Raw genomic sequence first — 27,519 nt, 5'->3', positions numbered from 1 at the left:
AACAGGAAGGCAAAATGAAATTTAAAGAAGATGACGAACTGAGAAGACGTCGTCGATGTAATCGTCGGAGAAACGAGGAAGCATATCGGAGATTATGGTTTTGAGTCGAGAAGCGGACTCCGATTCTCTCGACATCGGGAATGTGAGCGCGCCTACTTCTTCAGCCATCATCGATTTCGAAGAGGATGGGAGATTTTTCTTTCTCTCCAAAATATCTCAACCAATCACAACACAGAAAACAACAAAGAAGAACTGCGTTGTGGATCAGTTCTATCCCAAGACCAAAATTTTTTATCTAAACCCACTATTTCCTTTTTTATTAATATAATTGGGATAAGAACACACAATAGTTCTGCCGTTAATGATGGCCTAATCAGATAACTCATGTGAGTATTTTAAATATAATTTAATATAACTGCTCTGAGATTTTTTAAATTGGATATTATCAGAACTAATATAATTTATTAATATGGAGTCCCATAAAAAATATATATATATATAAAGGAATTGGATGTGATAGAGTTCAACTATATTTAGGAAATATGTGCTTACAATATAAAAATACTAGATGATCTGGATTTTGGATCTACGTTTTAACTAATGTTGGCTTCCACAGCCATGAACAGAGCAAAGCCAACTGTTGCAAATACGATTACCTTTCTAATGCTTCCTGATGACATGCTTTTAAACTGCTTAGCCCGTGTCTCGAGATTGTATTATCCTACTCTTTCCTTAGTTTCCAAGAGATTTCGTTCTCTCCTTACTTCGCTTGAGATTTACGAAACCCGAACTCTCTTATGCTGCACCGAGAATTGTCTCTATGTGTGTTTACTGTTCCCTCGTGACAAAAACGGAGCACGTTGGTTCACTCTCTGTCGGAGACCGACTCAAATCACTGCTCCTAACCCTACTCCTAGATGGTTCACGCCACTCTTAAGACCATATCAATTGCTAACAATGAAAGAGAAAAAGTCGAGTGACAAGAATCTTTTGGTTTCATTCCCAACACTTAATCCTCCTTATATGAGTCGGTGGGATATGAGTCTAGCAGCAGTTGGTTGTAATATCTACCAAGTTGACACTCCGTCTAGGTTCATGTTCATGGACTGTCGGAATCACACTTGGCACAAGGCTCCAAGCATGCGGGTGTTTAGATGGTACCCTAGTGTGCGTGTTCTTGATACGAAAATATATATAACAGGAGGCGTTAAAGATTATCTTCATTCCTCAGATTGGATAGAGTGTTTCAATACCAAAACCCAAATATGGGAGCATGTGCCAAGCCCTGGTGCAAAATTTATACAGGAGAATAATAATATATACAATAGCGTAGCCATTGACGGAAAGCTTTACTTCTTTGGGGTTAGGAGTAATGCGGTTTACAAGACCAAGGAAAACAGATGGGATGAAATTGGATTAACGGAGATAGGTATGAGGTGGGCTGGCAATCCTGATTATTGTGTCATAGATAACATATGGTTCAATTATAGTTGGATATTAAAACGGCTCCAATGGTACGATATTGATAAAGGATCTTGGGAATTTTTAGAGGGTTTGGAGGAACTGACTAAATTACTAAAAGATTGTTACAAGATTCTTGTTAGATTAGAGAATTACGGTGGGAATATTGCGGTTTTGTGGGAGAAGAAGGTGCGTGAAGAGAAGGATATTTGGTGTGCTGAGATTGTGCTCGTAAAGCGCAATGAACATGAGATTTATGGTAAGGTCGAGTGGTGTAATGTCGTGCTTACCGTCCCCATAACATGTGAGCTTTTGACATCGTTTATTGTTACTGTTTGATTAATCAACCATTACTGCATTGATCTATCATTTATGCTGTTTTTTTTTCCTAATTTTTCTTCTAAACAGTCTACTTTGTATTTTTTTTCAAATTAGTAACGCAAATAAATATATAGTTTATATATATCAAACTTTATTCAACATTCTAAAATTAGTATATGTATATATATATATATATTATTAAAGCAATTAGTATCATAATTATGAGAAAATAACTTAATATGCTAATAAATCTCAGAATTTAAAGTGTCAGGATTTGATTCAGTCCTGTCCATTGCATAACCTTACTTGAAAGTCTAATACTTTCCATATATGTGTTAAGAGTTATCCTAATTAAAAATTTCTTACCATACATGAAATTTGACTAAATCACCTCATATTTATCCTAATAAACCCTTGATCAGAAAATATAATTTTCTCACCTTTTCAGTTTTCTTTTTTTTTTATTTGATTCCCTTCATTATCTTCAATGGGAAAATACAGTGGCACAAAGAACAGTGTTATCTTCTTCGCCGGAGCTCTCACGTCTCTTACTCTCATCTGGTCTTACTTCTTATTTTTTTCACCTTCCTCCAATTTCACCATTACCGGTTTACTTCACGACAAAGAACCGGTTAAAAAATGTTCCGGTTTAAACATGCAATTCGACCCGCCGGAGCCCGGTTTGTACGACGATCCAGATCTAAGCTATTCCATCGATAAATCAATCACAAACTGGGACGAGAAACGGCACCAATGGCTTGAATCACACCCGTCGTTCAAACCCGGTTTAGAAAACCGTATCGTTATGGTAACCGGTTCGCAATCCTCGCCGTGTAAAAACCCAATCGGAGACCATTTGCTTCTCCGGTGCTTCAAAAACAAAGTCGATTACGCTCGAATCCATGGCCACGACATCTTCTACAGCAACGCTTTGCTTCATCCGAAGATGAATTCGTACTGGGCGAAACTTCCGGTGGTAAAAGCGGCGATGCTTGCTCACCCTGAGGCGGAGTGGATTTGGTGGGTTGATTCCGACGCTATTTTCACTGACATGGAATTCAAACCGCCGCTTCACCGTTACCGTCAACATAACCTCGTCGTTCACGGCTGGCCTAATATAATCTACGATACACAGAGTTGGACGGCGTTAAACGCCGGCGTTTTCTTAATCAGAAATTGTCAATGGTCAATGGAGTTCATTGACACGTGGAAGAGTATGGGACCGGTGAGCCCGGATTACAAAAAGTGGGGACCGATCCAACGGTCTATATTCAAAGATAAGTTGTTTCCCGAGTCAGATGATCAGACGGCTCTGATTTATTTACTGTATAAACACAAAGAGTTGTATTATCCTAAGATATACCTCGAAGCAGAGTATTATTTCCAAGGGTACTGGATTGGTGTAGTCGGAGGTTTCGCTAACGTGACGGAACGGTATCTTGAGATGGAACGACAAGACGACACGTTGCGTAGACGTCACGCTGAGAAAGTGAGCGAGCGATACGGTGCGTTTAGAGAGGAGCGGTTTTTGAAAGGCGAGTTTGGTGGAAGAGGTAGTCGCAGACGCGCGTTTGTAACGCATTTCACGGGATGTCAACCTTGTAGTGGAGACCATAATCCGATTTATCATGGTGACACGTGTTGGAATGAGATGATCAGAGCCCTTAATTTTGCTGATAATCAGGTGATGCGCGTCTATGGTTACGTTCATTCTGATTTGAGTAAGACTTCTCCCCTTCAACCTCTGCCGTTCGATTATCCTAATGATCCTTGGTAATTTTTTTCTTATTACAGTATGTTGACATAATATACTTACAGTTATGAACCATCATCACATCCATGCTTCTTCATAATTATTGATTTGGTGATGTACATATCTAGATTCTAGATATTGGTTATAATATCACAATCATATGAATATAGTATTACATTTTTTATTTATAATGCCAACTATAACTATAAGTGAGAAGAGTTGGATTAAAACAAGCAATATCACATTAACAATTTCCTTTTCACTTTTTTTGTACAACACCCATGCATGATGATGACAAGTATTTCACATTTAGTTGATTCTTGTTTACATAAGAGACCCAAGCTCTCGATTTGTGAATCACACAGATATGATATACAACCAAAGATTGTAAATCGAAATCCGGACGTAACCCATGATACATAAAAAATTAAAAACAAATTACTGGAGAGCATAAGTATATTTGGCAACACCATAACTCTTACTCCTTGGAAGCTTCTTGTGTTTACTCCCAAAACTAACCAAAGGACTTGTCTCATCAATTGTCTCAATCTCATGATTGTGATGACCAACAGAGGTTCTCGAACTCTTAGCCTTCAGCAATTTCGGTGGTTCTGGTCCTGGTCCCTGCCATGTATCAAGATTCATATTTCTAGCTGATGCAGCTCTTACAAGCTGAGCCACACGATTATCTTCGGCTCTGGCGGAGTATTGTGAGTGGCTAGCGCTGAAACTTCGCGGAAGAGCACTTACGTGGCATACCGGCATCCCAAAACCCATGCCGCTGCCAAGAAGATCATCTTGGGAAGACAACTGATTCATGCCTCGTACGTACAAGTCCCTAGCTTTCACCAGCATGTTTATGGGAACCTTCATGTACTTGCGTAGCTTCGTCTCCTTTTTCTTGCTCATGTTTATCTTTATCACAAAGTGACAATTCCAAAGAGAATCTAAGTGGCTGAACATTTAACAATGTCTTGCGATTATTTATACACATTTGAACTATATATATAAATGTATGTATATACACATTTGTACTACAGTATACGAGAAAATGATCTTATACTTAAATAGTCAAATAGAGACATAGAGTGAAACCAGCTAATTAAGGTTTTTTTTTGTTTCATCACTTGCAATAATGACTATTAGTAACGTTCATTTAGTCAAACAATAATATCACTCTTTGACAAAAAAAAAAAGATTTATGGCATTTGCGTACGGAGAGATGCATCATTGTATTCCAATAATTAACAGATGGCGAATTTTTTATTTTTTTGGTTGATTACTATTATATAGCACGAGACGTTGAATTTGCTTAATTATGATAACAAAATTAAATTTTGATACTCTTAAACGAGGAGCATATATAATTGTAAACAACCTAAATTATGAGACCCATTGCTAAAAAAATGTAAAGCCAACAGTTGACTTCAAAACTTAAAAGTAGGAGAGGTGAACACACTATCCATGAAATTAATTAAAATACTACTAACGTTTTTGGTAAATTAGAATAAACAAAATTGCAATAAAAGAGTGGCTATTTGGCTAATCGTGTGTATATCTTAGTAACAATCACAGCCCAAGAATATGGATATCTAATTAAAGCATTGAAGTTTATCATAGATGTCTTATAACCTAAAACTATGTTTTATGTTTTGAATATGTATATTTTGTGTACATATGTAGTTTTGAAGTAGTAAATCTTTGCCTGTACCAGTGATATATTAAACTTCATCATGCACTGAAAGTGAGCCTTTAATTTTTCAAAGTCAAACACTAGACGAATACATATATGGATTGGACCCCAATAATTGTAATTTGAATGCTATTGAAGACGTTTGATGGGCCTCAGTATTTGTAATCTGTACGTCTTCATTGTTATTGAGAGGCCCTTGTGCTATGGTCCATAATTAACCGAAGAAGTTATACCATTTTAATTCAGAAACAGAGCACCAAGTTTAGACCAAGTAAAAATGGTTGTTTACACATGTTTCCCCTTCTAGAAATAAAATAATAGATTACTTGTGTTACTAAACAAAAAAAAAAAGAAGGAAAACTAATAATAAATTAAGATTCAGATTCAAATCCGAAGGCTGTTGATAATAATCTTCTCATCATTACAAATAACAAAATAGCACGTGGACGGCTTCCTAATTATAGTATTGGATAAAGTAATCAGTTTTGTCATAGAAATATTCCTTTTAATAGTTCCTACTACGATCAGAAAACTTATGAATCAATAAAATATTTTTAGAACACACTCGTTGAAATTTTCCAGTTACTAAGAAATAAAAAATAAAACAATGTTCTCAAAAGTCAAAAACCAAAGGCTTGACCCGCGTTGAAAACGTTGCATATCCATCAATATATATCAGAACACTTTTATTTCACACATCCGAAAGAAGTTTCTCTAAGCGATATCTCAATTCTCAAAGTCTCAATGGAAGCAACATCACAGCCGTTTTTGTCTCAAAGTTACCTTAACGCTCAAGATACCGCGACAAGGACAACGAAAAATTACCTAACTTCGCTCCATTCAACCCGAAAACAACCTTCGAAGCCCTTATTAAAGAGGCCTGCAACATCATCATCATCATCCCCTTTGAATCCAATGCATCCTCATGTCTACAGAGTCGAGCCAGTCAACTTCAAAGAGTTGGTTCAGAAGCTAACCGGTGCACCTGAGCACGAGGTTGCGCAGGCTAAACTGCTCAAGAGTTTGGATGATGTAACAAAGCAGAGTTCTTCATCTTCTTGGGGAGATTTTTCATTTCAAAATCCTGCAAATCTTTCCCGATGGTAGTTTATAACATTTTTATGTATTTACTCTTTCAAAATGCGCTTTCTTTGATTGAGAGAGATGCTTGACATTCTTGTACTTTCTTTTGTTTTTTAGCTTTTTAATAAACAAGGAAGATGTAATCAACAAAGAGTTAATCATGTTATATTTAAGAATTTAACCTGTAACTTGCATAATTATGAAATGATTCAGCGATTCTATGTTATAAATTTTCACTAATCTTATAATTTTCAGACTCGCATTTTCGAATTAATTTTATTATGTTGTAAACCATTCTTCCGCAAGTCTTCCGGGATTAACGCATCTGTAAATTGATTGAATTATGCTATCTCACATTTTTTTTTTCCAGTTAATTCAACTTTTCCTCACTTATATTCCATTCTACTATAAATTAAACGAATTATGTCATTTATATTGAGTTTGTAATATATACAAATAATATGTGGGAATAATTTGACACTGTCCGTTACAAGAATAAATTGAATTAATCAATGATCCTATATACACATGTGTAACATGTGAGAATAATTTGTAATTCACAACAGTTGGAATACTTAACATATATAGCTAAGGGTTAATTTTCTTCTGTGTATAGATGTAATCAAGATGAGCGGTCAATGCCCTTCTCATCAAGCAATCTTCGTCGTCTTCTTTATCGCAGCTCTCTCCCACCACATCATGTAGTTTTGATTCTATCATTTCCTGAAACACAATAAAACATAAATAAACGAAGATATATAATTTTCGTATGAAATTAATTTACATGTATGTGTGTACGTATATATATGACTAACCAGACTAAGTGTCTCCGCAAGAGAGGTTGTGAAGGAGGCGAAGTAGGCCGGTTCGGGGCGAGCGGTGCACGTTTGCATGGCGGCGCAAAGGAGGAGAGCTATCGTGAGCAAAGTAGAGAGATTTTTCATTTTTGTGACTGTAGATTTAAAAATGGATATTGAAAAATCCAATGAGCAAACCACCTTTATATAGAGTCAATATTGGTCAACTGTTTCCGTTAATCTAGTTCTTATTTTAAGAACGAAAAAATTAGAGTTGTTTGTTCTTATCTTTTTCTTTTGTCAATGTTCTTATCTATTTTTTTTTTAAATATATAGTTACATAAAAGTAAAAAGGAGAATAAAAAACAAGGAGTTTTTATTATTCGAAATTTTTTAGTGCATAGATTGTTTATACAGAGAAAAGTGGATTTCATAAACATTAGCTTATGCCAATTACGATCATAGCTGTATATATATTTCTCATTTAACAAACACATAAATAAATTTAAACTTTTTTATACTGAAAACATCTATAAAAAATGTATATTAGGGACTAGGGAGGTTAATGCACTGCCGTGTGGCCCGTGTAAATATTTTTGACACTACTAACAACATACTGCAAAATATTGGGGCATGTTTGGTTTATCAAAAACGTTGACTTGTTGACCAAAAAACGTTGACAAGTTACGTAAAAACGTGAGGTAATAGTCAACTATTTTCTTAGCTTGGGCCAGATATACCAGTTTAAAGGCCCGTTAAAAATCAGGACAAAAACATGTATATCTTCAAATAATTTCATATACCACTTTAAAGGCCCACTTAAATAAGTTTGGGCCAGATATACCACCTGAGTATCAACTATCAACAAATAAGACCAAAAACATGTTGGGGTGTATTAAAAATAGAATTTTGGATGATTTTGGAGGATTTATGAATTTTTGGATTTGAGGAGATTTTCCGTGAGTTTTTAAAGTACTTTGGTGGATTTGTTATTATTGTCTATTTTTGAAAAGAAAAAATTGTGATTTGATGAGATTTGGTGAGACTTTAATGGGTTTTTAAGAAGATTCTAAACGAGAATATAACATAACAAAAAGATTTTTGGCAATTTGATCTGAATAGCATAAACTCAAAAATTTAAATTGAAAGGTACAAACAACTTGTGTTTAGGCAATTTGATTGACTTCATCCACTAGGAGCCGCAATAACAACTTGTGTTCAGGCTCAGACCATTGTTTATATTGACATTTAGCTTTCACATCTTCTATATCTCCCATTGTAGCTTGGAAACTAAATCCATACAAAAGAAACAAAAAATTTTGTAAGCAACCATTAACTACGTACAAACGTTAATTACAAAGTGGTGAATGAATTTGGTCACGTTATTCTGTTTTCTCACACCAAAACAGAGCAACACTCCACCGTGAATGAATTTGGTCACAGTCACTATTACCTCTATAAATCAGAGAGAAGAAAAGATATATAAGATAGAGGGAGAGAGCCCAAAATTTGTTTTTATAGCAAAATCATAATTTGTTTTTTTTTTTAACCAATCCTACAAAACCATTCTCCAAGGTGGGATTTTCAAAATAGGATTTCCCTTACAAAAATGTATCCAAAGTCTCTCACAATCACTATTATATTTTTCTAAAAATAAAAGAATTTGGTTTTGAATAACAGTAGATTTGTTATGATTTTTGCAAATTGTTAATTGAATAACAGTGGATTGTGAGTGATTTTGAATGATTTTTAACAAATGTCATATTCAATAACAATGGATTTGAGATGTGATTTTAAAATCACTAGTTGAATAACAGTCGATTTTTAAAAAAATCACAAATCCTCCAAAATCCTATTTTGAATACACCCGGTACTGTATATAGTTTATGATTAAGACCAAAATCAGTACAACTGTCATGTTTGCATCCCAGTCCCCACCACTATATAATGTTTTAATATCACGAGAAACCAATCGACCATTTAAAGTCGCAAAGCATTTTTTCCGAAACTCGTTGGCTAAAAAAGCTACACTCACATAACCATTTGACCATATGCATGTACACATACGATACACTCCATGTATTGACATTTGTCTATTTGGAGCTACAAGGAGAATCATAATGACGTACCAAATGACGACACGCGATAAATCTCAACGAACACTCCACCACGAACATATAGATTATAAAAAGATACATCTAAAAAGCCATAATTAGTGGATTTCTATCGTTACTTTAATTACATCCATTTACTCATCGTCATACACACACCACACACAGATGTGTCAGGCCGAACGATACAAGGCGACAAAACCACGAAACATTAATTGGAAAAATATGTCGATAGATACCACCAACATGCGACGACGTGGAGACTAAAATTATCTTAAACATCAATATATATTATTATTTGTTACAGTCGAAGCTTTTTTTTTCTTTTCCATTTTTAAATGATTAATTTTTTTTGAACGAAAAGACCTTTCATTAAAGCTTAGGAATTCTTATACAAGAGCAAAGCCTCCATTGCCAGAAAATCGGCTTGACGATTCTATGATCGGGGAATAAAATTAAAAGAGCAATAAGTAAAATTTGATGATAAAACGAGCACATTGTGAAAAGTCTCATGAAGTTCATTTAGTTGGAGCTTCTGATTAAGGGTTTGGACCAGCATAAGCGAGTCGAAAACGAAAGAGATTCTTGTGATGTTCGATTCAATTGCAACTCTTATCGCGGTAAGAGTTGCCAGTGCTTCGGTCATGAGGAAGAACCAACATGAATCATTAAATATTTGCATAGAAATGGCAGATTTTGTTAAAGAAAATTTAAAAGAAAAGACTGTTGCATGTTAACATCCATTGCCAAATATAATTTAGCGAACATTTAGGTTTTTACCAGTTTACAGATTTGTCGTTTTAGGGCCTTTTTAAAATTTTCTTTGAGTGATTAGATAACTTTACATGCGTTATTTAGATTATGATTAATATAAAAGATATAAGATTTGCCTAAAACTTTTTAATAAAGTTTTCCTCATCGACTTTAATTAAAGATTCAAAATTAGTGACCTATCTAAAGTTCAAAACTGTAGCCGTCGACTAAGTAATTTTCCTTTCATAATTATATATATTTATATACTATACTATATATTTCCTAATATATAGATGGAAAAAAATCAAAATGCTGTTGGATTTTCATTCATTATTTTAACTGCATGGATGAATCATCAATTGTACAAGATCCATATATAATACGCATCAAAAAACTGATATATGTTTCCTCAAGCAAAGGGAAGTTCGTTAATTAGCATAAGGGTAAAGAATAATGTCGTCTTAGACTCTTAGTGATTCGCATCACCATTATGAGTTAAACATCCAAGAAACTAGATATATGATAAATAAAGATTCTATGTACGTATGTCTACAAATATGAAAAGAAGAGAATTAATGCAATTCTAAAATTTTCAAAAAAAGTTAGATATATGATAATTTTCAAATTAGTTTTTTTGGTATGTACATTGGTCATTGTCCGGATTCCACTTTGGTAAGATACATGTGTGAGTTACATACAAATTGTTTTTTATTATATCATTAAAATGTTATAATCTTATAGAGCAGCCGACACTATTGTAGGCGAAGTCTTTCGAACTTTTAAGTTTTAACGTACAACTTTATATGTAACTAGTCTAAGAAGAGAGTTTTCTTCTTATTAACAGCAAAAATGTCATCAATATACTTGATTTGTAGGGGGTTCTAGGCTACGTATATATGTTGGGCAAACCTAAAATATTATAAAGTTTAGGAATTAATATATATATATATATATATATAATCTGATTATATATTTACGTGTTAAGGTTCAACGAATATTCAAGCTAAAGTTGTGCCATCATTTTTCAAGTAAACTGTTGTGCTTTCCGTCTTATAAACTTTTTTTCATTTCCCATGATGGATGCATTGTATTCCGTAGCCTTTGATACAATAATGACGTGAATTTTTTTTTTTTGATTTAAAGACGTTTGTAATTCCACTTTAGAAAAGTCATTGTATCAAAAATTTAAAAATCGAGTGACCTGTATAAAAAAATTTAAGAACGTTGTATAATTATAATAACTTCTGCTAATTAACAAACCTTAGAAGATTATCGTAGGAATAACTTTGTCGTCTCATTTTTGAAACGATTACGTATACTGGTCATAATAAGCCCATTGAAAGCTGGTTCATCAGCCGGGCACAAGCTTGGCTCTTGGCACATCGACCGGTCTGCCATATGACTTTTCCAGTGATTAACAATAGTAATATTAGGTCCCTCCACTCGAAAACTTTAGTAGTTTAGTGTACACCACACATTAATGTATATTAAAAACATACCATAATAATATATATAGACTTAAGATGCACAAATTTCACGTAAGAGTAAAGAGCATATCTATGCGATGGAATATTGATTTAATTAAAGATAAAATGAAAATTGGGATCATAGAAAAAGCTAATATGTGAAGCTTTTCTTTGGGCATTAAAGTTTGATTTCACATGAGACCGAACCAAAACATGAGTCTGGCTATTTATAAAGCTGCGTGTATATAATAAGTATGAAAATCATCATATATGTCTTTTGTCCTCTCTGCTTTATTTTATATGAAATGCATGTGGCCGTTGCTCCACATTTTGTTTTTCTGATCATATACTGTATAAACTTACTAAAGGTATAAATCGTGTGATCAATTTAAGAATATTTTACTAGAAATCTATACTCGGGCTTGCATGATTAAATGTCTAAGCACATTTTTTGCATTCTTATATCCTCGATTTTTCAGTATTTTTGTTGAATCATCCTAGTCTAAATTTGCTACATATATACTTAATCGACGTAGTATTATTACTTTTTATCTTCAATGTTTCCGTGTAGCAAGCAAGTAATATACTTTATGGTCGTAGGTTAACTTATAGGGTTCTTTACAAAAAGCATTGGTCTCATCTCTCATGCAAAGCACCAGTTTGGTTCAGTTAAATTGTAAAGTGTATGCGTTCCTTAGATTCTTTCTTTCTTTTTTGGTTTTAGTTAATTTACTCCATCTCTCTTCTTTCTTTTTCCCCGACTGAAATGATGATTGTAGTCCCCGTCCAGTGTGTGTCCAACTGTCCATCCCGTGTTAAAAAAAGAATTAGAGAAGACAAATTAATATAATAAAGAAAGATTTTATTTTTCTTTTAAAAAAGATAATTAAACAGTGAACATATCTATATAAAAAAAACAGAAATCTTGAACAAGAACAAAGAACTAGAATCACTCTATTGTGGCTGTCAATATCATAACAAGTATATGTTCACATTCCAAATTTACACACAAAAATACTAAGTTGAAGAATATATCATAAACTATAAACAAACGTTGGTTGGAGAGAGTAAATATGAATGATGAATTATGATGAATGAGATCTCAAATGGTCGTGGGAACGTGTTCTTAAATGTATATAATATTATGATTTTTGGTTGAATCTTCTATAACAAGCAATTCACGAGAAGATTAGATGAAGTATTCAATTTCAATACGAATGGGTGAACCTTTTCTAGGTGGATAAAGAAATATCTCATTCTTGAATTTTTTTTTAATATAAAAAACGTTTGAAATATGAACTGTTTTCTTCATCACTAAGCTATTACAGACATTTGGTTATATTGAAATTTCAAATATTGTTAAAAATCAAAAAAAAAAATTGGAGGAGTTATACTTATATGGACCCAAAACGAGCTATGGTGTCCCACGAAATATTTCCTGCTTTTAAAAAAGTTGGCTGTACAAAATAAAAATTTCAAGTTTTAAATTTTTAAACCCCACCATAGTGCAACATGACTCAAAAGCTGTTTATACAGTATAATCTACGGCCGTACAATCGTATTTTTAAAATATTACCAAATTACCCCTCTTGGTTTGTCAATAAATATCAGCCTCCAACAATGCAATTCTTCCCTTTTCCCCTCCTAATTTCTCTCATCTCTCTATTAGAAAAAAATTTGTTATTATGTTGTCCACTGTACCGGCCTTTTCATTCTCTGAACCGGGTTTGGTTAATCAATTTTCGGGTTTCCAAACCGGGTTCACTCCTTGGGAATGGGACTGCTCTGATCTCTTTTTCGTGGACCAAATGTCCCTTAAACCGGCCGTACCAAGTCCTTCTTACGGTGAATCAGACACCGGTTCCGTCAGAATTAATTCCGGTTCTCATGACATGAAAACTGGTTCTGACGAATCTTGTCTCGGTTTCGTCAAAACTAGTCCCGGTTTTGACGACGCCAACCAATCAGTCGGTCTACTGTGCTCTCAAGCACACGAACCAGACTCGGACGACCCAAAACAATTGACAGCCATCACGAATTCCGGTTCTGGAGAGCAGAACCATAACGGGAAAATATTAACTCAACCGGAGATGACGGAAGAGCGGAAGAGGAAGAGGATGGAATCAAACCGGGAATCAGCGAAACGGTCGAGAATGCGTAAACAGAGCCACATCGATAATTTAAGGAACCAAGTAAACCGTCTTGATTTAGAAAACCGTGAGCTCGGGAACCGGCTTCGGTTAGTATTACACCAGCTTCAACGAGTGAACACAGACAATAACCGGCTCGTAACGGAACAAGAGATTCTGCGGTTGAGGCTATCGGAGATGCGACGGGTTTTGATCATTAGACAACTTCAACAACAGCAGCAATGGGAACTTCATAACCGGAGAATGATCATGACTGAACATAATAACCCATCTTCAACCATCGATCAACTTGTCTAAGGAGAAAAAAATATATATATATAGAAAAAAAAAATAAGAAGAAAAAAAAAAAGAGATGAAAGAGAAAAAAAATCTCTCTATGTATCTCTCTATCTCTCTTATGTAAATGAAATGGAAACGTTAGGAAGAGAAAGTGATAGTTTTCTAATATTCCACTTTCTCTTTTCTATATTGTTACTTTAATAAAGAGAAAAACAAAAAAAAACAAAAAAATAGAAGAGATTTTTATTTTTCCCTCTCTCGTGTTCATTCATTCGTGTATGATAAATAAAATAACTAAAAAAGGGTTATTAAATTAATACTACATTATTATTACTTAGTGGAAAGGCTTTGTTGTGCGCATTACATCATCCATAAGGCCCATAATCCTATTTGTCCCGAACGTAAATAGGCGAACTATGGATTAGTTCGTTACATTTCGGCCCACACAAACTCTTGGATCATTAAGCACAATAGTTTAGGCCCTTAAGTCTATTTACGTTTGAGGCCTTGTAAACCCTAAAACCTTATCTTTGATGAAGAAGAACAAGGGCCGATGATAACCCTCGTTTGGTTCTGTTCTTGATGTAGAATCAAGATTGTGATTATATTTGAAGTAAATTAAATAATCATACAAATCTAGATTCAGAACTCGGAAACGAAGAAAGAATCAGTAGTACAACGATTTTCTAATTTCCTCTCACAAAGATACAACACAGAACATATAAAGAAAAGAGTAAATAAAAAACAGAGCTTTTTTTTTTTTGTTTGTTGCCGCATCAAGACTAATTTTGAGTTTATCAGGTTGTTGTGTAATGAAAGTAGTCGCCATTGTTTCTGTTGTTGTTCTCAGCGATGGGGCTGCTCACGGAGCTGTTATTAGAAAGTGAACAAAACGTGGACTTTTGCAAAACCCCTGTAGGAGAAGATCCCAGTGTTGGGCTATTCGTTGTGCTGTTTAGTACTTCACCTAGAGGACCTCCTAAGGAGTTTCCCCACGAGATTGGTATCCAAGTATTCACCTTTTTGGCAGCTGGCTCCATCGTTGTTTCCTCGGTTTGGATCGAAAGATCAATCTCGCGGGATAGCCTGAGAGGCGAGAGTGTGGTTTTTTCTTGAGCATTGTTGTTGTTGTTGTGTGAGGAGGAAGGAGATGATGATGATGCTATTGGCATTGACATTGAAAGCTGTGTCCAATCTGATTTCAGCTCTTCAGGCCAAGAGTTGTGATTGTGATTCCCTGAATACTTGTCTTGGTTGCTGCTGAAATCCAAGTACGATGATCCATAGGTCTTTGACGTATCCGCATTAGGGTTGAGTAGTGAATCAGAGGATATGTGTCCAAACTCAAAAGGGTTGTTGTTGTTGTTGTTGTTTCTCTGTTTCTGATGAATAACAGGAGATTCCTTGGGTTGTAAGTTGACGGTGGAAGGATATATTTGCGGATTTCGAACTCTGTTTTGCAAGAATCAGTGAGTGAATGATCATGAAGGGAATATGCAAAAAGTATCAAAAGATATGTTTTTCTCACCTGTTGTTGTTAGGTAGAGACTCTGTAGAAGGATTGATATATTGACCACCTCCAATGGCGAGGCTGCGGTTACTATTTGATGCACGCCTGTTGTTACTATTACCAGCGGCGACAGGCTGTTGCGGTGTTGTTGTAACCGCTTTGGATGCGGCAGTGGCAGTGGCGGTTTGGCCAGATTGGACTTCCACAGGCTTTCTTGAACGATGACGGCCTCTGTTGATGTGTCTTTCACAGTATTTCTGATCAGGAACAGCGTCTCTTGAGCACCGCCATTTCTTCCCATCTGTTCTACGGCATCTCCCTGGCTCAGGATCCATGTTCCCTCCTGCGAAACCGAGATGAAAAGTTCCCCATCCGACTGCAAACAAAGCCAGATATAAACACTCTTGTTAACCCATTGCTAACAAAATCTCTTATAGGTGCACAAATCTTGAAAAACACCTAATAGCAATCAATGTTGCAAAGACTTTTCAACAGATATGACATTAAAGAACACACTCACTGAGCATTGACAAATGACAACAAATCACTAAAAGCACAAATCTTGAAAACCTTCAAGAACAATGTTATGAAAGAGTTATAGCACCAAAGATAACATCAAATACGTAGCTAAAACCTGATTCTTGGATTATGCAACCACACACCACAAAAGACTTGAATCAAAATCCCAACAGTTTGACAAACACACATGATCATCAATGATTAAGCTATGTGGAACTAGAAAAGGAGCTTACAAGAACTAGGAGGCAAAGATCCAAAAGGATAAAAAGACTTCTTGATAGAGATGAGGAGACTACTAGGAACAGGGACATTGGCAGTGATATACTTATAGATCAACGCCTGTTGCTCTAACTCAGCCCATTGAGTCAATGTAAAAGGACCTTTAACACTTGTGAAGTTCCCTTGCATGCTCATGTTCATCATCATACCACCAGAACCATATCCTCCTCCTGCATTCCACAATACAAAAATGTTTTTTTTTTTCAAGAAAACAAAATAAAATTATAAAAAAAAAAACCCATTCGACCAAATAAAAATATATTATTATCAGACCTGAGTTTCTAAAGTAAGAAGGTGGAGGAATCTGGTGAAGGAACGGGGAGAGAGAGCTCTTGTTATGACAGTTATTATCCAAACCGACATATTTAGTGAAATCAAGAGCTTGTGGTTTGTCTGAGAAGCTAAGCATTTGTTCTTGCCGGCGAGAATCAGAGGAGGAAAGAGGAGAGGCAGATCTCAACAGAGGAATGCCTTGGTGAAACGGTATCGTTTTGCAGTAAGAAGCTGCAAAAGAAGATGAAGAAGACAAGTTATCTTCTTCTTCCTCTCTAGTTGTTGTTGTTCGAGCTAGCTTCAAGCTTCGTTGCAAGTAGTAATCATCACCGTTGAATCCGGATCTGTCTTGCTTAGTACCTCTGAGTTCTTGTTTTTGACCCGGTGTTTCATTACTAGTAACCGACCCAAGAATATGAACACCAATATCCATAATAAAGAAGTAGCTAGTGATTAGAAAAACAAAAAAAAAGTAATAAAAAGTTTAGATAATGACTTGAGAGATAGTTGCCATGGGAGGAAGAAAGCTAGAGCCAAAAAAGCTCAGAAGAGAGAAGAGAGAGAGAGAGAGACAGAGGGAGAAGAACGAGGCGTAAGTTTATTTTATTTTTATTTTTTTTTGTTAATAGAGAGAGAGATGAAGCTTTGGGAGGAGACAAGAATGGTGTGTACCTAAAAACACAATCCGGATCTCGGACATGTTACAACATATTTATTATTAATTTTGCTTTTTAGTTTCTTCTTCTTCTTTGTTTTTATAAAAAGTTTCTTTTTTGCTTTAAAGGTACTACAAACTTAGCTTCCAATTTGTTCCTCATTTTTTTTCATTTTAACTGAGTAGTAGTAAAAGTAAAAGTTTTTTAATCTATCATTCGTTGAATCAAAGGTTTTGTAAATTATATGGTCCCAAACCATTTAATTTAAGTAGGCTATTTGTGTTTTATTTTGCAGTATTTGGACATATTCCCCAATTTGTAGGCGATTTCTTTATCGGGGTTATTATTTTAGTTTTTACTAATTTTCTTTTCTTGTGATATGTTTGCATTTAGGGAAAACTAGCTGTAACGTTGTTACAAATGGGTAGAAACTAGCTGTAAGCCTTGTAACTTTGAGTTATTAGGATAGTTGTGGTAATGTTCGTAAGATAAATATACAGCAACACATTTACGATGAGTAATACACTTCATTCATTAGAGTCGGTGAGTATATATATTGATATATATCTGAATCGTTGTAATTTTTGTAAAGATTTGCTTCTTTTTTTTTACCAGAATTTGCAGAAGGAAACAAAGGGGTACACTTTAAGTGAGATCTTGCAATTTGTATACGATATTCACGCTTTCAGTGAAGTTTTTTTAGTCTAGGATACAAATAATAATAGAATTGTCCTATTCAAATAATAAATAGTGTTGAGCGGAGTACCAAATATTTATCAAGATTCACGTGGTTCCAATGATATTTTTGGACCATCTCTCTTTAGTCGTCTCCCCGAGGATTCCTTTTAAGTTATACATTGGATGGGCCATTTTTATTCTTGATGATCCTATGTCTTGAGTAAATATTACATCAACGGCTATCATACCGCAACTACAAAGTACTTTGGATGTTGTTTTAGCTGGATTTTATTTTCGTTGCTCAGTAATATTGCTAGATTTGATGTGCTTATAGTAAGCGTCTTTAATTTATGTTCAACCATAAATTAAGTGACACTAGGATATGAGTTATGTGGAACAATTTATTTCGGATTATACGGCCTTTGGTTTTGGTGCATCACCAATTTGTTCTTTAGTCATAAAATCTGACGTTAATGACAACAAAGAGTTTCAAGGAACGTAACGCTGATACAAAACTTTAAACCTTACTAAAAAAAATCTTTATTGTCAACTGTTTTGAAGCATATGTGTAAGTGTAACGGACCAAAAAATGAGGAATACAGAAACTATTTTGGAATATTGACGTAGCTTATGGAGAAAAAGAGAGAATATAATAACGATGGAAAGAGATAAGACTACCAATACCATCCAACACGAAACGTATATGTTAGTTAAAGCTTTGCGTAAATGTCCCAAGAAGAAACTAACTCACAAAAAGTCACAAGTGGTGTGCATGCATCGATGATGTAAATAATTACCACTCAGATAAAATTACGTAGTGAAATAAGTCATTTAGTTACCTGATACTATGGTCCTGTATCAACAACAAAACATACGACGGCGAAACAACGATTTATCGGGCATTCACTAACCATCATAATTCGATGAAATTATTAGCATTTTCATATTTTGCAAGTTTAACGAACTTCATCTCAATGTTTTAACCCATAAATTTGAGTTTCATTGGATGATATATGAAATTGACGGACTAACATGATTACGCCAGATTTTTTTTTTCCTTTATAAGGTATTAAAAGATTTCAGTTTTGTGTAGAAGAAGTTTTATTATATTCACTTACTAAACGAAGTTTTCTTTTGACACGCTCCAAATTTTGTATTTTCGTAGTGTACAATTCTGTGAAATTTCTAACGAGATTCTTAATCTTAGCAAGGTCCTGAAGATTTTACTGTTTGTAATATTAAATGGTTATTAGAAAGAAAAAAAAGTACTTAGCTAAAGTGCATTGTTTTACATAAATTTTTGCGGGCAACTTTTTTTGTACGTTTCGTAGTCTCCTCTTGTGCATAGGTTTCGACCTATATCCCCCTGCTTACAAAACCAATGATAATAAACAAAACTAAAAATGAATAAAACCAATTCTTTATGCAACCAAGGCATTTTTGGGAAACGGATGCAGACATTTTTATATCCGAATATTTTGACACTTCATGACGGTCTACAACGTAACAGTGTTTCAAATAATTACGCGAAAATGTATTTTATAATAGGTTTCATGGACCCAAAATATATACTTCACGGAGTACATGTATTTATGTTTTTTTTTTTTTGAATAAACATGTATTTATGTTTTACATTGTTCAAGCATGTACTTATGGATATAATTGTCCATATGACATTCTATACGTGTCTAATTATGTTAAATAGCCTATCATCTAAAAAAAAATTGAATATTTTCGGACGATAATTCTCCCTTTGAAAGACTTTCTTCTCTCATTTTCTTGGGACTGTTCGTTTGAAGATTTTGTGTCACATTCCGCTGGTTTTACCGATGAGAGCTCTCTTCTTCTCTTCTACCATGGTTTATGGCCTGGATAACAAGGCCAAGCAGTTGTGAGCAAGTCCGTTTCTCTGGTACCCTATTATTTTCGGTTTCATCCTAGTTCAGATCTGGTACTCGGAGATCCTATCCTTACGAATCTACTGTCTCCTTTCCTCCGCTGGTTTATTCCGGCGAGAATCCCTCCCTTCTTCCGTCGGCTGAACTTGTCGCCGAAGAGACCGTCTTTGAATGAACAAAGTCTATGGCAACAGCCTCCGGAATCTTTCCTCGCCTTCAATGGCCGCTCGCCTCCAGATATTAGCTTCACAACCACCGCTGACTTCTTCTCGGTTTCCATAACTGATTACCTCTGCCTCATTTAAGCTCCAACGATGTGCCTCCTCCGCCAGAGCTGCACGTCTCCGCCAGATCTGCTCCTCTGTCGCACTCCGTGGGACATTTTGGCTGGCGAGAACCTTTGTCTTATTCCGTTGCTTGTCACCATCAACGGTGAGACTTCCGTTATCTCATCGAGGTCTCCTATCGTCCACCGGTCCGCCTCCGACCATCAGCAGCACATCTCTATGCTTCCTCGTTTCCAAGCTAGGGTTTTAAGGGTTGGACCACTGCTGGGCTAGGAAATTAGTGGGCCAATATATGATTGTAAGCTCATTAAGCTTATTAGGCTTGGTGGATCATAAGCCCATTTATGGCTTTCCTTTTTTCGTGGAGTGTTCATTATCGCAAACTTCCTTCTTTATGGAGAGAATATTCCTGCAATTATGCTTGTATCTTCTCAGTTACTCATGCTCCTGTTTATTTGTATTTAAGAACAAGATATACCAACAGCGGTTTCAAATATATTATTATAGTTTCAAAACGCATTCATTAGATCGTAAGGGTTCCCACTTCCTCTTTATGAAAAGAGAGACTTATCTATCGGATATTCTTCTGTTGAGAGGTGATCCTGTCGTGGACCTCTTTTCAAAAATGTTAGATAGAGGCAGAAGGTGTGACGATAATGTTCACATTCCGGTGTTGAGATACCGTGGCTTTTCTAGGCAGTTTGTACGCCGATTTGGAACTTCGCGTGCTGGTGTATGGCAATTGAATGGAGCCCCTCTAGTACGTAACAATTTATTAAAGAATAAAGTTGGTTGCTCCTTACTAGTAGGTTCCGAAGACTTTGTTCAAGCATTCTCTAGATCTACATCCCCCTCCCTCTCTACTTGTAGTTGGCCGGCTCTGATGCCGGTGAGATTCACCTCTGAAAGCGGGCAGCTTGGATATAACACATTTAATGAGAGACTTTCCTCACTAAGCTGCCAGTTTAGTGAAAACATTTTAAACATTTTAATTTCCTCATATAATGAGAGACATTCCTTATGTATGAAGAGATATAAGGCAAAAATTTCCTCATCATGTCAATGTCCTTTGACTACATGGTTTCATCATAATCTCCACTCTTCCTTATCCACTTGGTTCAGATCTTGCAACGTAGTGTGGCAAGGTGGTTCTATCTTGGACCCTTCTTTCGGCACTCGACTCTTGGAAACTTCTTCCCAATCTACATGCTGCCTCCCTTTTCAGGGAGCTGAAGATTCATCATCTTTAGTGCGAATTAGGTTTTAAAAACCCGTCGGAATCTTTGTATTCCAGTGTGGCAATTTGTCGTTATGTGGCCAGTGATTCGATCGTGATTAACCTCCCGTCACTTCATGTGGCATATCTCCTTGGTGGTTCTCACTATCTTTATGGTTTCAATAGCTATTTATCTCTGTTTTAGCTATTTGTCTGTTAGCGTTCTGTTGTAGTTTCACCCGAATGTTATACCTTTGTTTAAACAACATACCGTGGTTTTCTTTCCTCCTATGTAAGTTAGTTGGTTGCATCATGCTCCCGCTAGAAAAGAATACCAAAAACCTTGTAACTTAATTTAATGGAGTATTTGTTGACAAAAAAAAAAGTGTCTAACGTAAATATATTTTCACTTAATGATTGCATTACACTATACCAAACACATTTTTATTTCCTACAATTATAAAATTCAACGTTACTACTACCAGTAAAATTCAAAAATAAGACCGTTATTTTGAACAGCTAATTTCTACTAATATAGTACTATATCCAAGTGAGAAAATTCGGGTATGGGTCAAACATATTTATCTCAGCTTCAAATAAACGGTTAAAACGTGGGAATCATAAATTAAAACTATCATTTCAGTCTACCTTTCGATAACATTTTAATCGCTTGAAATTAATTTTTATCACGTACCCAATCGTACTTGTATCGCATTAACTACACTAACTACACCAATCATTCGATATAGTAAAGAAATAAAGCTTTCGATATCTTTATTAATTAGTTATTGATGCAATAGCATAGTACAGTATTAGAGCATGAACTAGAACGACTCAAAAATATATCTTTGTCTTATGCAAATATTTTACGTAGCGATATGGACGCGTTTCGTTTTCAGTGACAGTAATAGGAGTATTTTATATCATTAAACTAATTAACTAATATCGGAAAATCATAGTGTAAGCAAGCAGGAAGGAGCGTGGTATTGTCAGAACTATATATATATAGAAGTCGTAAAAATGGAAATAAAATTCACTAAGCCAACGAGAAAAAACGTGTAATATATACGAAATTAAATGCCTACAAAAATTAAGAACTGAGTGTTGAAAACGTCCACCAAATAATAGCAGCCAGGAAAACCCTGAATCGAACTATATGGTTTCGTTCTTCGGCTAAAACTGAAATTGGTTCTGAGTTTTGACATCTCTCAATTATTGGGTCCAGATTGACAAAAATTATATTTTGGTTTCCCTATAAAGCAATGAGAAATAATAATTAGCCAAAAAAGAAACAAAACATTGGGAACAAGGAAAAAAAATAGTGGGTAAAAAGGTAATTTTGGGTAAGATGTGGTGAAAATTTGGGTAAGTAGTAGTAGGACATTGGGAGGCGTGTGGGAAGATGGGGGACCCATGAGGAGTGTCGACATGATAGGTGAGAGATAAGTGAGTATGATACTACTACTTCTATAGGTTCTTTAACTCTTTAGGGGGTTAGACTTTTGTTGTTAGATTAGTAGACACCTACCCTTACCTAAGTTGTTTTGTCGTCAAATCCGATTTTAGGACTTTGGTTTTGGTTTAAGTTTTTAGTCAAAGCCTAAAAAGCTCATGCGCTACTCTACTATACATGTGGACTCGTCTTATTTAATTCCCTTCTCTTTTTGATTAGGTGTGCCGTGTGCGCATTTATGCCTAGAAAAAATTAATATGATAAAATACTCTAATGATAAGATAGTAATTAGTAATGATATCCGAACTAGGGTTGGAGTATTTTGATTTGGGAGTAATGTTATCCGAATTTGTTTTCATATATTATAAGTATAAAAAGTATACATTTAAATTGTATACTGTATGATAATAAATAGAATAATATAGCACATGTTATATAGAAACCAAAATCTGTTTGAGCGAAATGTAGTATTTATTAATATATCGTTAAGTTTATGTCCTACTTTTGAATGGATGACTTGTCATTTGATCAAGTATAGGCATTATATATTTGTACGTATATCACAATTAATGATGTAGTAAGTGGTTAAACATCAAAGAAATCAAGAAAACTCTTGTGTTAAAGTTTTAAGTTTAAGACTATTTAAATAGTCATATGATTAGTACATTTGGTTTCTAGTAAAATTCCATTTGAATTGTACTTTTGTTTTCGTATAACAGAATTAATAAATCTTCAACAGACCATGTACTAATTTTATTTTATATTCAGTTAGTTCGTTGAGCTAGTTTGTTTGTTCTGAATTCACCTTTTTTTAGACAATTTTATAATTAATTGATTACAAATTTGTAGTCTGACGCCTAATTCGATTGGAATTTACTAACAAAGTGGTTTTATCACTACACACATTATATACATTTAAAGTTGTGTTATCATCAAAATCAGCATAATGATCACGTACGATCATGAAATCTATTATTCCAAAATACAACTCAAAGATACTGTAATACATGAAAAAGACACTAACGATTCTTGGCGTGGTAAAGGCGAAGCAATTTAGTTTGTGTTTGTCGGTAGGAAGCATAGTAGCATAAACATATATGGGTCCAAATCATATCTTCAAAAACGATTAATATTGTTATTTCCCTTTAAATAACAATTTTTTAAAAAGAACCAAAAACTAACACAACCTTTACATCGAAATGGAAGGTTCATAGAGAATTTAGACGTAGGGAGACATGGGACACAATAAGACATCAAAGCATGGGCTCCATTCCATAATATTATTTTTCATATTCTCTCAATCTCTTTATTGTTATATACCGGATAAACAGTATTAACATGGGTCTCCATTTCAATTTCATCCGGTGTGTCTAGGTTGCACACATTCAACGTACATTGCTCTCTCTCTCTTATCGTTCTATTTCTCTTATTTTTGAATCTTTTTTTTATACTCGTGGCGATAGCTTTATTCATGCACATACTCGACAAGTATCCACGACACGACGATAGGAAAGATCTATAGTGTAATAGTGACGTCGTATTATCAAGTGTGTGCAAGAAGAGAGAAGTAACCGTAAAATTAAATAAAATAAAATAATATTTGCAGAATGAATCCTAACTAAAAAAAAAACTAGGGTTATTGTCAATCAGATATTCATTGCTATATGTTTTTGTTATATTTTTTTTTAATATTAGTTCAATTCGAAGCTTAGGAAAAAACAAATCTGAAGTTTCGAGAAAAGAAAACATTAATCAGCTCGTGAAATTAGATCCAGTAAAGATGCGCTTCAAAACCAAGGCCCAATATATTAAATGGGTACCAAATTCCACAATGGGCTTTCGTATGCGTCTAACAGCATTTATCATCTTTTTGGCGTCATCTCAAAAACCAAAATTTATATGATAGACTGACTGCAAAGCGTTCGTTGAATATTTTCGTAGAAGTTATCATAACAAGAACGAGTAGATAACATTACCAAACTTAGATGCACTTTGGGAAAAGATGCCACCAATAATTTATGGATATGAATTTTTTTTTCTCAGAGTCGTACTGTGATTTTAATTTTTTTTTTTTTTTTTGACAATCATGATTTTAAATTTCTTTTAAAATAACAAATTTATAGGAAATTCATCTTTGTAATTAATTTATTTAACCCTACACGCAAAAAACTTTCTATATATATGAACCATAAATATGGATGCAGAATTTGAAGACCAGGTCTGTTTCTGGATAGAATTTAACAAATGATCCAACCTGTCCATCATAAATCAAATTATTGACTAAAATTTTTAATTTATGAATAACGCAGAATAAAAAATAAATCAATAAAAATTTGGATGGCTGTCATATTCAGTACATTCCGATTCAAACTATTGGCTATTTTTCTTTTGTTTTATTACAATTAAAATAAAATATAAAGGGTAAAACCAGACACAAAGCCCTCTCCTTGGTCTCATTCTTATTGCTTTTTTCATGAAAAGCCAAAGCCAATATACAGTGTAAAGGAAAACTTAAGAAAAAAATATATATTTTTGAAGACAATTCAAAGGGGATCTTGCAGAGGTCATGAGAGGCATGTATCAGTAAAAGAGGCACCTTCCTAATTTTTTAGTGTTTTGGAGTTTTCTTCTACATATGTATGATTCATTTTTGTTATTGTAGCCATAATATCGGATATTAACACTAGAAACGTACAGAAAGCCGAATCAACAAATTATTTTGATTTGTGATAATCAAAGTTGAATTTTGGAGTTAGATTCATACCATCTCGAAGATATTTTAATCTGATAATGTAATAATTTGTTTCCAATAAAATTGTTATAGTCATAGACACCGATTCATACTGCTAAATTTTCATTTGAAGACTAGCTAGTTTTAAGTGTTGGTAACAAAATACTATTGTTGTATTTTGTTTTACTCTATTGGTTGGGATAGATATTACCTAAAGTGGAGTTAGCTCATCCGGTTAGATGGTGTTATTATTATGCTATAGGATTCGAAGTCCAGTTCTACTTGGAATGGATGATTTATACTTATTAGACGTTATAAATATAATCAAAGCTTGTTTTGGACTAGAAAGACTATAAACTGTCTAAAATTGCATAGTTATAAAACAAAGATTATTGCTACTGAAAATAAACCGATTATTTAATATTTATACTTACTTACCCTTGAATATATATATATATATATATAAGTAGATTGAAGTCTATCAAATAGTGGTCCGAGGTAGATTATTTACTAGTACTAAACAAATCGTAATCCAGTTAAAACAAGTTTTTGGTTAGAGGGTGATTGATTGTCTTGGTCTTAGAAGTACTAGGCTAGATTTCAACGCTGGTTTTGAGGGAAAAGAAAAATATATAAATCTTTCAAATGTGTTTTGATATATGATGGTTAAAAACCATGATGTCAGAAGTTTTTATAGTCTTTTGATTTGTTTTGTATGATGTTTTAGAGTCTTAACAAGTTTTCTAGGATTTTGGTATGAAATGAGCAAAATAGAGCAATTAGAAAGGATTTTGGAGCAATTCAGCTAAGGAAGAGAACTTGGAGCCGAGGAAGGATGAGAGTGTCGATCGACACTGCCTTAGTATCGATCGACACCATGTTTAGCCGAGAGAAAAGCAAGTTTTGGAAATTTTACAAATCTGCCCCAAAGTTTTCCATATTTGCATCATTAGTCTCTAACGTGTTTTTGGATATATAAATAGTATTTTTAGGTTTTAGAAATCTTTAAATTTTATTCAAGCAAGTTTTATTTTTCTGCAATCCTGTGAGATTTTGAAAGCTTTTGGGAGAGAGATCTGAACTGCTTTGAGAGAAGAATTTTTGAACTCCCTCTTTACTCTTTTAATTTCAATTGTTTATTATTCAGAATTATGTTTTGTTCTTTATTGAATATGTCTGAGTAGTTTACTTGTTAGGTTCAGGGTTTTTCAGAGGGATTTTATGAATTATTAGATATATTTATTTAAGATTCTTTATCATAAGTTGTTCTTAATGTTAGATCTTTGATTAGCCATCTGGATTTAGATCTTAAGATTATTGATTGATATGAGAATATAATTGATTTTCTTGATAAAACATTTTGATGAGCAAAATTACTTCTTGCAAAGAGATTTGATTTAGTAATTTTATGAACAATCTAAACCTGTTTTTAAAGCTGATTTTTAACCTAGAATTTTACAAAGAGATTTGGATTTTCTGGTTTTAAATTTAGATAATAGTTGCAGTGAGAACTGATTTATTTTACAAAATTGTTTAGATTTCTATATCTGATTTTAATTGCTTGAATCCTGTTTAATAATTGATTTAATATTTGTAATTTCCTGAGAAATTCTCTGGACCGAGCTTTTTGATCTTCTGAATTCACAGCTTTATTTAATATTTTACATTGATTTTCTTTATTTAAATCAACTTGTTTAGCGTAATTATAAAACTTTATAATTTATTATGTAATATAGAGTCCTTGTGGAATTCGATACTTAAGTATTAGAGTGACCTCTTAATTTGAGAGAGTAGCTCAAGGTTTAATTTGAGTATCTCATGTTTCATATATCATCAACTAGTATATAAAATTACGAAACAGATGAGGATGAGAAAAACCTAAATTTTATGGATTATAAGAAAAGTCAATACTGTAGTAAAATGTTTTAAATCTTGGATCTACAAAAAAGAAATCTTGAAACCCGGTATAGAGTTGAAGATCAAACAATATAGATTGTTGCTTTGCAGTTTGCATGGCTTTTCTCTATTAGGTGGATATTTCTTTTTGTTATAAATAATTTGGTTACCCTTTAGACAAAGGAGAGCGACTTCGTTAGCTTTATATATCCTCAGTGCCTTTTCGACGAAGACAAAAATTTGTTACAAAAATAAA

The 27,519-nt window shown here is 34.1% G+C and overlaps 7 protein-coding genes across 7 annotated transcripts; 4 read left to right on the top strand and 3 right to left on the bottom strand.

Annotated features, from left to right (window-relative positions):
• LOC104719934 (putative F-box/kelch-repeat protein At4g11750) lies at nt 619-1,800 on the top strand. Its single transcript, XM_010437917.1, has one exon. It carries the CDS (start codon nt 619-621, stop codon nt 1,798-1,800), a length of 1,182 nt encoding a protein of 393 aa, XP_010436219.1.
• LOC104716352 (glycosyltransferase 6) lies at nt 2,103-3,744 on the top strand. The gene has a single exon (XM_010433737.2). It carries the CDS (start codon nt 2,270-2,272, stop codon nt 3,557-3,559), a length of 1,290 nt encoding a protein of 429 aa, XP_010432039.1. The 5' UTR covers nt 2,103-2,269; the 3' UTR covers nt 3,560-3,744.
• Nucleotides 3,824-4,520, bottom strand: LOC104716351. Its single transcript, XM_010433736.2, has one exon. It carries the CDS (start codon nt 4,496-4,498, stop codon nt 3,974-3,976), a length of 525 nt encoding a protein of 174 aa, XP_010432038.1. The 5' UTR covers nt 4,499-4,520; the 3' UTR covers nt 3,824-3,973.
• LOC104716350 (VQ motif-containing protein 29-like) lies at nt 5,943-6,487 on the top strand. The gene has a single exon (XM_010433735.1). The coding sequence runs from the start codon at nt 5,973-5,975 to the stop codon at nt 6,333-6,335; it is 363 nt and encodes a 120-aa protein (XP_010432037.1). The 5' UTR covers nt 5,943-5,972; the 3' UTR covers nt 6,336-6,487.
• LOC109126796 (putative phytosulfokines 4) lies at nt 6,900-7,296 on the bottom strand. The gene is made up of 2 exons (XM_019230640.1): nt 7,127-7,296; nt 6,900-7,034 (listed from the first exon to the last, which is right to left on the bottom strand). Exons 1-2 carry the CDS (start codon nt 7,253-7,255, stop codon nt 6,900-6,902), a joined length of 264 nt encoding a protein of 87 aa, XP_019086185.1. The 5' UTR covers nt 7,256-7,296.
• Nucleotides 13,013-14,044, top strand: LOC104716349 (light-inducible protein CPRF2-like). Its single transcript, XM_019231056.1, has one exon. The coding sequence runs from the start codon at nt 13,124-13,126 to the stop codon at nt 13,883-13,885; it is 762 nt and encodes a 253-aa protein (XP_019086601.1). The 5' UTR covers nt 13,013-13,123; the 3' UTR covers nt 13,886-14,044.
• LOC104716348 (growth-regulating factor 2-like) lies at nt 14,535-17,130 on the bottom strand. The gene is made up of 4 exons (XM_010433733.2): nt 16,449-17,130; nt 16,130-16,345; nt 15,396-15,753; nt 14,535-15,319 (listed from the first exon to the last, which is right to left on the bottom strand). Exons 1-4 carry the CDS (start codon nt 16,879-16,881, stop codon nt 14,665-14,667), a joined length of 1,662 nt encoding a protein of 553 aa, XP_010432035.1. The 5' UTR covers nt 16,882-17,130; the 3' UTR covers nt 14,535-14,664.

This window comes from Camelina sativa, chromosome 10 (assembly GCF_000633955.1).
Source record: "Camelina sativa cultivar DH55 chromosome 10, Cs, whole genome shotgun sequence".
Taxonomy (NCBI): domain Eukaryota; kingdom Viridiplantae; phylum Streptophyta; class Magnoliopsida; order Brassicales; family Brassicaceae; genus Camelina; species Camelina sativa.
The sequence above is the reverse complement of the archived record's forward strand: the minus strand, read 5'-3'. Positions and strand labels throughout refer to the sequence as shown.

Bases quoted from the DNA above. Each gene is read 5' to 3' on its own strand.
- LOC109126796 (XM_019230640.1), bottom strand. From the start codon at position 7,255: ATGAAAAATCTCTCTACTTTGCTCACGATAGCTCTCCTCCTTTGCGCC. The intron at 7,035-7,126 runs GTTAGTCATATA...ATTGTGTTTCAG, and splicing joins TTGCGGAGACACTTAGTCTG to GAAATGATAGAATCAAAACT.
- LOC104716349 (XM_019231056.1), top strand. From the start codon at position 13,124: ATGTTGTCCACTGTACCGGCCTTTTCATTCTCTGAACCGGGTTTGGTT.
- LOC104716350 (XM_010433735.1), top strand. From the start codon at position 5,973: ATGGAAGCAACATCACAGCCGTTTTTGTCTCAAAGTTACCTTAACGCT.
- LOC104719934 (XM_010437917.1), top strand. From the start codon at position 619: ATGAACAGAGCAAAGCCAACTGTTGCAAATACGATTACCTTTCTAATG.
- LOC104716348 (XM_010433733.2), bottom strand. From the start codon at position 16,881: ATGGATATTGGTGTTCATATTCTTGGGTCGGTTACTAGTAATGAAACA. The intron at 15,754-16,129 runs GTAAGCTCCTTT...CTTTGTTTGCAG, and splicing joins ATCTTTGCCTCCTAGTTCTT to TCGGATGGGGAACTTTTCAT. The intron at 15,320-15,395 runs GTGAGAAAAACA...CTTGCAAAACAG, and splicing joins TCTCTACCTAACAACAACAG to AGTTCGAAATCCGCAAATAT.
- LOC104716351 (XM_010433736.2), bottom strand. From the start codon at position 4,498: ATGTTCAGCCACTTAGATTCTCTTTGGAATTGTCACTTTGTGATAAAG.
- LOC104716352 (XM_010433737.2), top strand. From the start codon at position 2,270: ATGGGAAAATACAGTGGCACAAAGAACAGTGTTATCTTCTTCGCCGGA.